The following is a 14,048-nucleotide window of genomic DNA, read 5'->3' on the forward strand; positions in this document are numbered from 1 at the left end:
ATTTTATTGTGTTACTAAATAAAGTAAAAAATAAAAGTAAGTAAATATTTTATTTACTCTTTTCTTAAAACTGCATTGTTGGTTAAGGGCTTGTAAGTAAGCATTTCACGCCAAGGTCTACACCCATTTTATTCGGCGCATATGACAAATAAAATTAGATTTCTCCCATTTTTTCCACCTTCTCGCCATTAAATCTAGTTGAGGAAATTGAAGCCTTGCAGCCTGAATGGAGAATATTTAATGTACAAACCGTTCGCATGGGGAAACGAGTGCATTACCTTCTGTACACATCAAGCCCAGATGATAGTGGAGATCTATAAAGCCCACTAGCGGCTGCTCAGGCTACCAGACACCCACTCTGACACACACAAACCAGTACTAAGGAGGTGTCTCACCTTCTGATAGTATGCAGGGTTCCCGGTGAGGTAAGTGAGGTGGACAAACTCCATGTGGAGGGTTCCAAACTCTGCTAGGATACTACTGCCTGCTGACGCCCAGCCCCAGTTACGACCCACACCACTGGACACAGGGAAAACATACACACTTTGTGTAACATACAGAATCATGCTGAAATGAAATTGTTGCAGTTGCGGACGTAGATCTAGGGTTGCGTTGTGATCTGAGACTGACCTCTTGAGGTTGACCATGGCCCAGGGGATGCCTGTGGGAGTGTTGAAGGCTGGGAGCAGCTTCTCAGCCAACTGAACCGCCTTCACCTTAAACACCTAGAGACAGAGAGGGCGAATGAAAGTTGAGAAAAAGCTTCAGAAAGAGAGGAAACATACTTACATGAGACGTAACAATACATAACACGTAACAATACAGAGTCCAATGACAGCGAGCTTTACACCACTCCAGCTGACGCTTGGCATTGCGCATGGTGATCTTAGGGTTAAGTGCGGCTGCCTGGCCATGGAAACCCATTTCATGATGCCTGCGATGAACAGTTCTTGTGCTGACGTTGCTTCCAGAGGCAGTTTGGAACTAGTGTAGTGAGTGTTGCAACCAAGGACAGACAATTTTTACGCGCTTCAGCACTCGGCGGTCCTGTTCAGTGAGTTGTGTGGCCTACCATGTCGCGGCTGAGTTGTTGTTGCTCCTAGACGTTTCCACTTCACAATAACAGCACTTACATTTGACCGGGGCAGCTCTAGCAGGGCAGAAATTGTATAAACTGACTTGTTGTAAAGGTTGCTCCTATGATGGTGCTACATTGAAAGTCACTGAGCTCTTCAGTAAGGACATTCTAATGTTTGTCTATGGAGATTGCATGGCTGTGTGCTCGATTGTATACCTGTCAGAAACAGGTGTGGCTCAAATAGCCGAATCCACTCATTTGAAGGGGTGTCCACATACTTGGGTACATATAGTGTACGTCAGCGGTCAAATAGCTACATGAAATCAAATAGCTTAATTATCCTTACTATGAATTTCTTATAACAATTCCATACAGCTTAGAAGAACCGCCCCCCGGCTTCGACTCTCATTGGTTAACAAGCTCTCCCTCTCTCATGATTAGCTGTAAGGCCAGGTTGGCAGTCCGGGTCGGTCGGCAGTATTCCCAGATTGCAGATTTGGAACTCTGGCTCTGGCTGGCTGGTCGTAGTGCTGACTCTAATCTGCTGCTCCCACCTATCCTCTAATTTAGGAGCTGATCCTGTTATTACACATATGAGTATATGAGCCCTGGTCTCACAGGGATAGACCCGCAGGACCACTCAGCCTGCCAGGGAGCACACACACACACACACAAAGGCACATACGTACACACTATAAAAAATAAAAACACTATATAACAAACACATAACGATATAGGCAAAAAAATGAAATGCGATTTCACGTGCAATACAGATCAAAACACTTGGGTAAATTGTTAGAATCATAGAAAAATAATTATTTATAATAAGAAGCAAAAAGTGGAAAGTAGCATTGTTCGTGTTTGCATTTCACCTAACAGAACGCAAACATAGTAGAGGTCGACCGATTAATCGGAATGTTTTCATAACAATCGGAAATCGGTATTTTGGGGCGCCGATTTGCCAAAGTATTTTTTTTTTTTATACCTTTATTTAAACTTTAGGCAAGTCAGTTAAGAACACATTCTTATTTTCAATGACGGCCTAGCGAGGCAGAGCGACAGATTTTTAACCTTGTCAGCTCGGGAGATTCAATCTTGCAACCTTACAGTTAGTCCAATGCTCTAACACCTGATTACATTGCACTCAACGAGGCGCCTGCCTGTTACGCGAATGCAGTAAGCTAAGGTAAATTGCTAGCTAGCATTAAACTTATCTTATAAGAAACAATCAATCAATGACTGTCATTGCTTCAATGTGTACTTAACCATAAACATCAATGCCTTTCTTAAAATCAATACACAAGTATATATTTTTAAACCTGCATATTTAGCTAAAAGAAATCCAGGTTAGCAGGCAATATTAACCAGGTGAAATTGTCATTTCTCTTGCGTTCATTGCACGCAGAGTCAGGGTATATGCAACAGTTTGGGCCGCCTGGTTCTTACGTAATTATGACATAACATTGAAGGTTGTGCAATGTAACAGGAATTTTTAGACTCATGGATGCCACCCGTTAGATAAAATACGGAACGGAATAAACGTTTTGTTTGAGGTGATAGTTTCCGGATTAGTCAAAGGTATATGGTTTAGAGAGAAATAGTCGGCGCGTTATAATTCCTGTAATAACTTGCGGCTGAACTTGAAAGGGGTTCCTTCGTTATTTTACCGTTCATGTCTTCCATAGAGAATGTCTTGATCTACTTCAAATAAGGTCTGTGTTTCGTGCAGGCTTAAACCGCCTCGACGTTTTGATACCCGTGTATATCTCACTAGGATAAAGGTAACGTTTGTCAACATATTTTCATAAATCCACTCTACAAAAAATGATCTTCGCTTATATTTAGCCAATATTGATCAGAGTTACCTTGTCCTATGGATATCTACACAGTTATAAAATTGGCAAGGTGGCGTAAGCCTACACGAAACACAGACCTTATTTTAAATGAATCTAAAATATCCTATGGAATAAATGAAGGAACCGCTTTTCAGATTTTGCTAGAAGGTGTCATGGGAATTATGACTCGCACTTTGGTCGTCAATTCTTACCATGCCCATTATTAAAATAGGATTTCCTGCATATAGAAATGAGTTTTTGTTTTCAACATTCATCCCAGGTAACTTACTCTATTTTTATTCAAACAGTTGAGAGTATTTGTCTCCTAAGCAGAGCTGTGTGTGTATTTATGTATTATATTAAGTTAAAATAAGTGTTCATTGTTCATTCAGTATTGTTGCAATTGTCATTATTACAAAAATGTGTGTGTGTATGATATATATACAGTATATCACAAAAGTGAGTACACCCCTCACATTTTTGTAAATATTTGAGTATATCTTTGTGACAACACTGAAGAATTGACACGTTGCTACAATGTAAAGTAGTGAGTGTACAGCCTGTATAACAGTGTACATTTGCTGTCCCCTCAAAATAACTCACACAGCCATTAATGTCTAAACCGCTGGCAACAAAAGTGAGTACACCCCTAAGTGAAAATTTCCCAATTGGGCCCAATTAGCCATTTTCCCTCCCCGGTGTCATGTGACTGGTTAGTGTTACAAGGTCTCAGGTGTGAATGGGGAGCAGGTGTGTTAAATTTGGTGTCATCGCTCTCACACTCCCTCATACTGACTGGTCACTGGAAGTTCAACATGGCACCTCATGGCAAAGAACTCTGAGGATCTGAAAAAAAGAATTGTTGCTCTACATAAAGATGGCCTGGGCTATAAAAAGATTGCCAAGACCCTGAAACTGAGCTGCAGCACGGTGGCCAAGACCATACAGCGGTTTAACTGGACAGGTTCCACTCAGAACAGGCCTCGCCATGGTCGACCAAAGAAGTTGAGTGCACGTGCTCAGCGTCATATCCAGAGGTTGTCTTTGGGAAATAGACGTATGAGTGTTGCCAACATTGCTGCAGAGGTTGAAGGGGTGGGGGGTCAGCCTGTCAGTGCTCAGACCATACACCGTATCAAATTGGTCTGCATGGCTATCGGCCCAGAAGGAAGCCTCTTCTAAAGATGATGCACAAGAAAGCTGAAGACAAGCAGACTAAGGACATGGATTACTGGAACCATGTCCTGTGGTCTGATGAGACCAAGATAAACTTATTCAGATGGTGTCAAGCGTGTGTGGTGGCAACCAGGTGAGGAGTACAAAGACAAGTGTGTCTTGCCTACAGTCAAGCATGGTGGTGGGAGTGTCATGGTCTGGGGCTGCATGAGTGCTGCCGGCACTGGGGAGCTACAGTTCATTGAGGGAACCATGAATGCCAACATGTACTGTGACATACTGAAGCAGAGCATGATCCCCTCCCTTCGGAGACTGGGCCGCGGGGCAGTAATCCAACATGATAACGACCCCAAACACACCTCCAAAACGACCCCTGCCTTGTTAAAGAAGCTGAGGGTAAAGGTGATGGACTGGCCAAGCATGTCTCCAGACCTAAACCCTATTGAGCATCTGTGGGGCATCCTCAAACGGAAGGTGGAGGAGTGCAAGGTCTCTAACATCCACCAGCTCTGTGATGTCGTCATGGAGGAGTGGAAGAGGACTCCAGTGGCAACCTGTGAAGCTCTGGTGAACTCCATGCCCAAGAGGGTTAAGGCAGGGCTGGAAAATGATGGTGGCCACACAAAATATTGACAATTTGGTCCCAATTTGGACATTTTCACCTAGGGGTGTACTCACTTTTGTTGCCAGCGGTTTAGACCTTAATGGCTGTGTGTTGAGTTATTTTGAGGGGACAGCAAATTTACACTGTTATACAAGCTGTACACTCACTACTTTACATTGTAGCAAAGTGTCATTTCTTCAGTGTTGTCACATGAAAAGATATACTCAAATATTTACAAAAATGTGAGGGGTGTACTCACTTTTGTGATATACTGTATATATATATATATATATATATATATATATATATATATATATATATATATAAAACATTTTTTTTTTTTTTTTTAATCGGTATCTGCTTTTTTTGTCCTCCAATAATCGGTATCGGCATTGAAAAATCAAAATCGGTCGACCTCTAAAACATAGTGAATCTAACAGCGAGGAGGAGGAACTGCAGTACTTGAGTGGCATGGCGTTGGTGTGTGGGAAGCAGCCGCAAAAGGAGAAAACTGAATTAACTATAAAAACGAACATTACACCCGGTTAAAATGCGTTTCATAATACTGCATGCAATTTGGATCTCTGCACATGTCAATATTTTGATTTCGATGTGAATTAGATTAATTGTGCAGCCTTAACACACATAGAGGCACACAAACACACACACTCTCTGTCATCTCTCTCTCTGGGGGAGTATGCCACTGTGTATATGTAATAGAGTCCCATAAAATGATCAGAAGATATACTGTGAAATCTGGTGAATGAGCCTGTTTAGTAAGAAGGCCCTCAAAGGCTCCAGGGAGAGACAGGATTAGGTCAACTCACGATTCTACGTCGATGGGGTTTACACCGTTTACTACTTCGCTAGTTATTGTTTAACTTAATCCTTTGTCATTCCTTTATTATTTGTCATATACTATATTCTATGGTATCAGGCCTCAGAAACAAGCTTGGAAAACCATGGGAGTGTGTTCTTGGGAATTTATCCACAACTGCGTAACTGAATTTACTAATCAAGCAATTGAGCTGCGATCAAGCAATTGAGCTGCGGTTTTACCTGGGCTCAGGCCAGGTAAAAAGAGTCAATCAAGATTGTAGCCAATCAAGATTGTAGGCCCTCGAACTTAACCAATTAAATTGCATGATTATCTTCTATATGGCCTGTAAGACCTAGCTGATTCTCTCACATGCATACTATTCATATGCAGTCCCTCCCTCCCTCGGTGCAATGGCAGCCGGCCAGTGTGACAGAGGGAGCGGTGTTCTGTATTTGATGGGCTCCATGTTTGACAACATGAAAGTGAGTCAAGCGCTCCCCAGCGAGACAGCCTCAGCTCACAGCACCAAACTGAAAGACATAGCAAAGTAGAGCACAGCATACATGATAAACCAGGGAGAGCGAGCGAGATGGAGGGAGGGAGAAAGGAAGGACAAATATGTATTGTAGAGACAGCTGTCTAGCTGCAGTGTGTCAGTGTCCCAGTTCATTATCTTACATTACAAGACCTGCTCCCTTCTCCTGTTTTCTCTCTGCAATCAGCTTGCTCTCTGTGTTTCCCGCCCCAGTCTCTCGCTCTCTCCCCATCGCTCCCCCCCATTGTTTCTCTCTCTGCGGAGAGGTTATTACTCTGTACAGGCTGTTGTCCTCCTGGTCTCAACAGTAGAGTGCCAGCAACTTTCACTGAAACTACATATCCCAGAGGCAATAGCACCTTTCACCTAATCTACATATCCCAGACCCTAGGATATTTTTATTTCTTTTATTATAATTTCTTATTCTTATGGTCGATTCACAATATATACATTGATCTTTTAAAACGTTTCTTTAAATAAGCTTTGTTATACAATTAAAATATAAAATTCACTCCATTTCAAAGTCAGCCACAATCAAATGAATTCAGGGCTTGTGAAATTATACCTTGGTTAAATATAAGCCTCCCATAACCATAAAACCCACTGATAACGTAATTATTTTATCCAAATAGTTGAATCTGCTTTTTTGCAATCACTGATATGTCTTTCAAGTCGGTCTATGAAAATGCCCTTTGTTACAAATTGAACCTGAACAATGCATGTTTCGGTCTCCATATGACCCATTCTGTTGGACCAAAAACTCAAATACAAATAGTGAGTTGAAACCACTTGTCAGAGAGGAAGAAGTGATCTCTCGTCTTGGGGGAGAGGCTTGGTGCGTGTATAAATGGGAAGGTGCACACAGCGAAGAAAGGAGCGAAAGGGGATGAGACCAAAAAGACATGAACAAGCGGACATACAGTGGTTCTTCCTTTAAAAGTTTCAAGCTTGCCCCGACCGTTAGTGGTAGATGGTGGCATTCTGTCGGCATTCTGTCATTGCACCACAATACCACAAGGGGGAGTTAGAACGCTGATCTATCAGTAGTCTAAATCGTGGCACAAATTGACTATCTTTTCATAAATGAATGGAGGCGTTTTCAGTCTAAGAGTCCTCTCTTCTCTGGCACTAGAGTTGTGCATCAGGCAACAACGACAAACTGTCGGTGGTCCTGGAGTTAACCTGTCTAGGATGAGGGTGCCGCTAGCGGCACACCCCCCCCCACCCCCACTGAAAAGGCAGAGCCGCGAAATTCAAATTTTTTTTTTTTTTTTTTTTAAATATTTAACTTTCACACATTAAAGTCCAATACAGCTAATGAAAGACACAGATCTTGTGAATCCAGCCAACATGTCTGATTTTTAAAATGTTTTACAGGGAAGACACAATATGTAAAGATGTAAATCTATTAGCTAAAAACACATTAGCATAATCCACCATCTTTTCTTTGTCCACCAACAACAGTAGCTATCACTAATTCGGCTAAACTAAGATATTTATAGCCCCTAACCAAGAAAAAAACTCATCAGATGACAGTCTGATAACATATTTATGGTATGGGATAGGTTTTGTTAGAAAAATGTGCATATTTCAGGTAGATGGCATAGGTTACAATTGCACCCACCGTCACAAATGGACTAGAATAACTACATAGAGCAACGTGTTTACCTACTTACTAATCATCAAACATTTCGTAAAAATACACAGCATACACTAATCGAAAGACACAGATCCTGTGAATACAGACAATATTTCAGATTTTCTAAGTGTCTTACAGCGAAAACACAATAAATCGTTATATTAGCATAGCACATGTGCAAACATTACCCCAGCATTAATTCTAGCCAAAGTGAGCGATAACGTAAACATCGCCAAAATATATTATTTTTTTCACTAACCTTCTCAGAATTCTTCAGATGACACCCCTGTGACATCACATTACAACATGCATATACAGTTTGTTCGAAAATGTGCATATTTAGCCACCAAAATCATGGTTAGACAATGGGGAAAGTAGCCCAGCTGGTGAGAAAATGTCCGTGCGCCATATTAGACAGTGATCTACTCGTATACATAAATACTCATAAACGTGACTAGAAAATATAGGGTGGACAGCGATTGATAGACAATTTAATTCTTAATACAATCGCGGAATTACATTTTTTAAATTATCCTTACTTTTCAATACAGTTTGCGCCAAGCGAAGCTACGTCAAAAAACATGGCGTCCTAAGCCACTAACATTTTTCGACAGAAACACGATTTATCATAATAAAAATTTCTTACTTTGAGCTGTTCTTCCATCAGTATCTTGGGCAAAGGATCCTTTCTTGGGTCTAATCGTCTTTTGGTGGAAAGCTGTCCTCTTGCCATGTGGAAATGCCAACTGCGTTCAGCATGAACTGGAAGCGTGCCCAGCGATTCACAGCGTTTCAGAAATAAATGTCCCAAAATCGCACTAAACGGATATAAATTGCTATAAAACGCTTTAAATTAACTACCTTATGATGTTTTTAACTCCTATAACGAGTCTTAACATGACCGGAGAAAGATTACTCCCAACACTAATGCTTGGAACAGGTGCGGGTCGGTGTCCTCCAGGCGCATGACGCAGCTCCAAAAGAGTGACTAGCTACAGGGTTTTTTAATTTATAGTGCCTGTGAACGCGCAATCGACCCCATTCAAATCGTCATCACGTAAAGGCATCCAGGGGAAGACGTAAGCAGTGTCCGTATACTCATAGGAATAACATTGGCTTTAAAACTGACTCCAGAACAGTGGCCAAAATTTCTGAAATCTGACTCCATGTCAGGGAAATTGCTGTAGAATGGGTTCTGTTCCACTTAGAGACAAAATTTCAACTCCTATAGAAACTATAGACTGTTTTCTATCCAATAATAATAATAATATGCATATTGTACGATCAAGAATTTTGTAGGAAGCCGTTTCAAAAATTACACGATTACCATAAATAGTGACAACAGCGCCCCCAGCCTCAACAGGCTAAGAGAGAACTTGGGTAAATACAATGGGGGAATTACACTTGACATGTGGAATGATGATTTTAGAAAAATAGGCATGGTGGGCTTTTGGCTTCTCTCCCTCTAAAAACAGAAATGAATCATTCTAATTAACAAACTGTTTTCATTTACCACAGTGTGAAAGACTGATAGCCCCTCTATAGAAAGTCCTTCTTTGCTGATGAAGATATCATAATTTTTTAAACAAGCCATAGAAAGTTGGTTGCAATTTCAGTTTAATCCACCAGAAAAGACAAAACAAATAATACAACAAAGTGTGGTTAAATTCAAATATACTAATTGATTAAAAAAAAAACGTTATTAATTGGAACCTTTATCAAGTGGAAGGGGGGAAAAGTAAGGAACTTGTCTGTCGGCCCTGCATTAAAGACCAAAATTGGTTAAAGAAGATTGTGATAAATAAAAATATACCAGTTTCATTTAAGGACCAAAAAAATGACAGCTGTGCCATATAGATTGCAAAGTAGTTGGGAAGAGATTTGAGATGTACCGATTCTATTGCACATGGTTTATGAACTGACAGATACTTTCCCGTTCCTCCTGAAAGCCTTAATCTGCTCACTTAAATGAACAGAGATCCTGGTCATGGTGCTACAGTATGTTGTTATAGCATCAAAGTGAGGACAATCGGCAATCTGCTGTATACATATGGCTTATTGTAAGCTGAAAGTCACACCTTTCAAGTACTCCTCACCCCACCCCAAACTCCCCCCTTAACACAGTTACCATTCAAAAACGAGCTATTTATAAAAAATTAATAAAAATGACATTGCGACCAAAGAAAACAGACAAAATTGACATAGTTCTCATCAAGAAAATCCCCTTAGATATTCTCTGTAAGGTTTAACATTTCTAAATCAATATCACAGACCAGATTTGCCCTAACGAAAAATGCCCCTTAGATATAATTAAGGATTCTAAATTAATATCTACAGGGCCATTTTATTGATCTGCAAGTATTTTCATTCAGAAGCCACCTCTTAATGAGTTCCGAGAGCCGTGCCATACCAATTATTATTGGATTATTCACCATGGCAACCACTTGTTAGTATAAAATGGAAAATGATGTGCGTTTGAATTTTTTTATCGAATTCAATAATATATTTGTAGCACTGTAGATGCTGTGTTTTTATTTACAGTAGTGATGGACAGCTGGAGGCATTTTGTTTTTCACAAGCGTAGCAGGCAAACAACATTCCCATTAGCAAGACAATAGACATCAACCTTTATAAAAGGATAGTCTAATAGCTCGGCTACTGTAGGTGTGGAATTTTCGGTTTGCCCCAACTTGCAATGTATTAAGTACTATAAAGTTGTACATTTCTAACTCTAAAACTCATGCAACCGCAAAATGTTGGATCAAGCATATATTGTACTGTATTTGCTCATCAACATATTTATGCTTTCGTTAATAAAATAATGATAAGAATACTCTTTCAAAATGCAGATGGTGGGAATAAATATCACTGAATGACAGAGCATGGGGACTGGTCTTTATAAATCAGATTTTTATGTGGAAATGTAAGGGTTCATTTGCTCTTCACTCGCAGCCACTTAGTAGCCTAGACCTACACCCGACCGGTCACGTTGTACAGCACCATCTTTTCCTATCTGAAACCCTCAATTAAAATCGCTTTAGCTGTGATTGTAAAATTAAAATCAAGGCTCCCTTTGTTATTTAGTTTATAACTAAAATACTTCACTGTAATTAAAGACATGGATGACTTGTATGCTGTGTGATGACATGCACAAATGAATGAGTGATTGATGTACTGTATATTTAAGCAGGCCTTTATGCCAAGAAGTAAGTTACGCTAAAGCAGCTACATTAACAAATGCATTTTTGTTTTCTTGGAATAGAAACACGTTGTCCAGTGCCATATCTTCCTAACGGAAACGCTTAGACCTACAGTACCACAGCTACAGTAAGAAATACATTTACATTTTTCTTGGAATTGAAAAAAAACAGTATTTCAATTAATTAAGCTACATTTCTAAAAATCAATCCCACATAGTCTGTTCTATTCAAGGCTCCCTTTGACTTAGGCCTACAGCTTCATGTCATTTCAATAACTTAGCTTCTCAAAGATGCCCTCTGGTGGGAAAACTAGCACTAACTACCATTAATGGCAACAATGGCTGACACTTAAATAACGTGCCATAGAATTTTGCGGCAGCCCGCATGCCGTGCTGCAGTACGACGCAACTTTTAAAGGAAGAACGGCCATGAAAAAATACAATAAACTGTTCTTGCGATACAGGCATTTCGAATATCGCACCAAAACATATATTCTATAAAATGAAATTCATTCAATATTGCCCAGCCCTACCAGAGGCGCTAGCACCTTTCACCTAAACTACATATCACAGAGGACCAAGCACCTTTCAGGAGAGAAAGAAGAGGGGGGCAGTGTGAAGGAGTTTGTGATAGAAAAAAATAAAGTGATGAAACTGGCAGAATGGAGAAAGAGAAGGGAAAGAGGAGAGGGGGAGAGCAGAGGAGTAAACATCATCCATCACTGCATGGAAGGGCTAGTTCTCTGGCATGCACACACACACACAGAATAAAGGACTCACAAAGAGCTATAACCCAATGGGGCGAACGATATCACCCCTCCCAACCACACCACTCCTCCGGCCTCAACATCTCTGATTCCCTACCACACCACTCCTCCAGCCTCAACATCTCTCTGATTCACTACCACACCTCCAGCCTCAACATCTCTCTGATTCCCTACCACACCACTCCTCCAGCCTCAACATCTCTCTGATTCCCTACCACACCACTCCTCCAGCCTCAACATCTCTCTGATTCCCTACCACACCACTCCTCCAGCCTCAACATCTCTCTGATTCACTACCACACCACTCCTCCAGCCTCAACATCTCTCTGATTCACTACCACACCACTCCTCCAGCCTCAACATCTCTCCGATTCCCTACCACACCACTCCTCCAGCCTCAACATCTCTCTGATTCCCTACCACACCACTCCTCCAGCCTCAACATCTCTCTGATTCCCTACCACACCACTCCTCCAGCCTCAACATCTCTCTGATTCACTACCACACCACTCCTCCAGCCTCAACATCTCTGATTCCCTACCACACCACTCCTCCAGCCTCAACATCTCTCTGATTCCCTACCACACCACTCCTCCAGCCTCAACATCTCTCTGATTCCCTACCACACCACTCCTCCAGCCTCAACATCTCTCTGATTCCCTACCACACCACTCCTCCAGCCTCAACATCTCTCCGATTCCCTACCACACCCAGCCTCAACATCTCTCCGATTCCCGACCACACCCAGCCTCAACATCTCTCCGATTCCCGACCACACCCAGCCTCAACATCTCTCCGATTCCCGACCACACCCAGCCTCAACATCTCTCCGATTCCCGACCACACCCAGCCTCAACATCTCCCCGATCCCCTACCACACCCAGCCTCAACATCTCCCTGATCCCCTACCACACCCAGCCTCAACATCTCTGATTCCCTACCACACCCAGCCTCAACATCTGATTCCCTACCACACCCAGTCTCAACATCTCCCTGATCCCCTACCACACCCAGTCTCAACATCTCTGATTCCCTACCACACCCAGTCTCAACATCTCTCTGATTCCCTACCACACCACTCCTCCAGCCTCTGCAGAATTATCACCATTTATTCAGAGGGGAAAAGAGGCAGAGGTGAGAGTAACGTCAGAGAGTGAATGAGAAGAGGACAGTGGAAGTTAAGCAAGCGAGTGAAGGAAAGGAGGGGAGGAGAGATGAGCATTAAGAGGGAGCATGGAGCGCGGCCAGAGATCTGCTCCTGTTAGACGAGGAGCGTGGGGCCGGCAGAGAGGCCGAAACGCATGGCTGGAGCTCAATTCCACCACTCGCATTCCTCTAATAGGAGCAGGGAGAGGGGGATGACTGATACCGCAGGGGAGAGAGACAGAAAGAGAGGGGAAAAAGAGGGGGAGAGAGCGAGAGGGGGGGACAGGAGGAGGATTTGTGGTCATTTTCATTAGAGCTAGAGGGCAGATAAGAATGTTGGGAGGTGTGTGTGTTCATTAACATGGTGCACCTGAAGTGTTATTTCCCAGGCGACCATCTCTAACCTGTGAGCCTCCATCACTCCCCAGATGGCTAATGAAAGACGAAGCTGTGATCACTCTATCCCCCTTTCTCTTCCTCTCTCCTTGCTTTCACTCCCTTTGCGTTCCTAATCTGAGCCTATTTTTCATTTTGCTCTCCCCTGCCTCTGCTTCTATACCTCTTTTGCATTCTGTTCAGCTGAACAAAGTCTGGTGCTTCATCAACAGCCTGTCAAATACACCCCCCCCCCCCCCCACACACACACACAAAGTAAACCCTCCCCCGACTCCCACAATTGACACACACACAGCAAAGACTCCCCCCTTTGCACACACACACACACACACACACACACACACACACACACACACACACACACACACACACACACACACAGTGTAAACTAATCCCAGGTGAATTGTTACCTCCTGTCCTGAGAGGTAATAGGCAGCAAGCAGTCCTCCAATGAAGCGGATGTTGACCTCGAAGACAGACACCTCAGCGTTCTGAGGAAACAGAGGAGAGGGGGATCAATCAGAGACAGAGAACAGTACTGCCAGAGCAGCCTTGCACCAAAACCACATCCTATATACTGCACAGTAACACTAACACCAGTTTGTAATGGCACACATTCCTAAATTCAACTAGCCTACTATTCAGACCAACACTAACACCAAATTCATATGTCAGACTAATAAAAATAAGAAATGTACCTTTCCAAGTACTACCACAAATACAAACGTGTTCCCTGTGTAATACCCTCAACGTTCTCTCTAACAACCTGAATGGGCTGTAAATCCAACTGTCACCCTGGGAGAGTGGAGAAAGAGGTGGAGTGGGGAGGGGGGGCAGCCCTGTCAGAATCCAC

At 42.3% G+C, this 14,048-nt stretch overlaps 1 protein-coding gene across 3 annotated transcripts in view; it reads right to left on the bottom strand.

Annotated features, from left to right (window-relative positions):
* Positions 1 to 14,048, bottom strand: part of LOC129820988 (mannosyl-oligosaccharide 1,2-alpha-mannosidase IB) — a 128,106-nt gene that overhangs the window by 31,906 nt on the left and 82,152 nt on the right. For all 3 annotated transcript variants that reach the window (XM_055878176.1, XM_055878177.1, XM_055878178.1), the window contains 3 exons: positions 13,606 to 13,686; positions 631 to 725; positions 396 to 519 (listed from right to left, as the gene is read on the bottom strand). In XM_055878176.1, the coding sequence (XP_055734151.1) occupies positions 396 to 519; positions 631 to 725; positions 13,606 to 13,686 (300 nt within the window). The remainder of the gene's footprint in view (positions 1 to 395; positions 520 to 630; positions 726 to 13,605; positions 13,687 to 14,048) is intronic.

The sequence above is a fragment of the Salvelinus fontinalis genome, chromosome 23 (assembly GCF_029448725.1).
Source record: "Salvelinus fontinalis isolate EN_2023a chromosome 23, ASM2944872v1, whole genome shotgun sequence".
NCBI classification, from domain to species: domain Eukaryota; kingdom Metazoa; phylum Chordata; class Actinopteri; order Salmoniformes; family Salmonidae; genus Salvelinus; species Salvelinus fontinalis.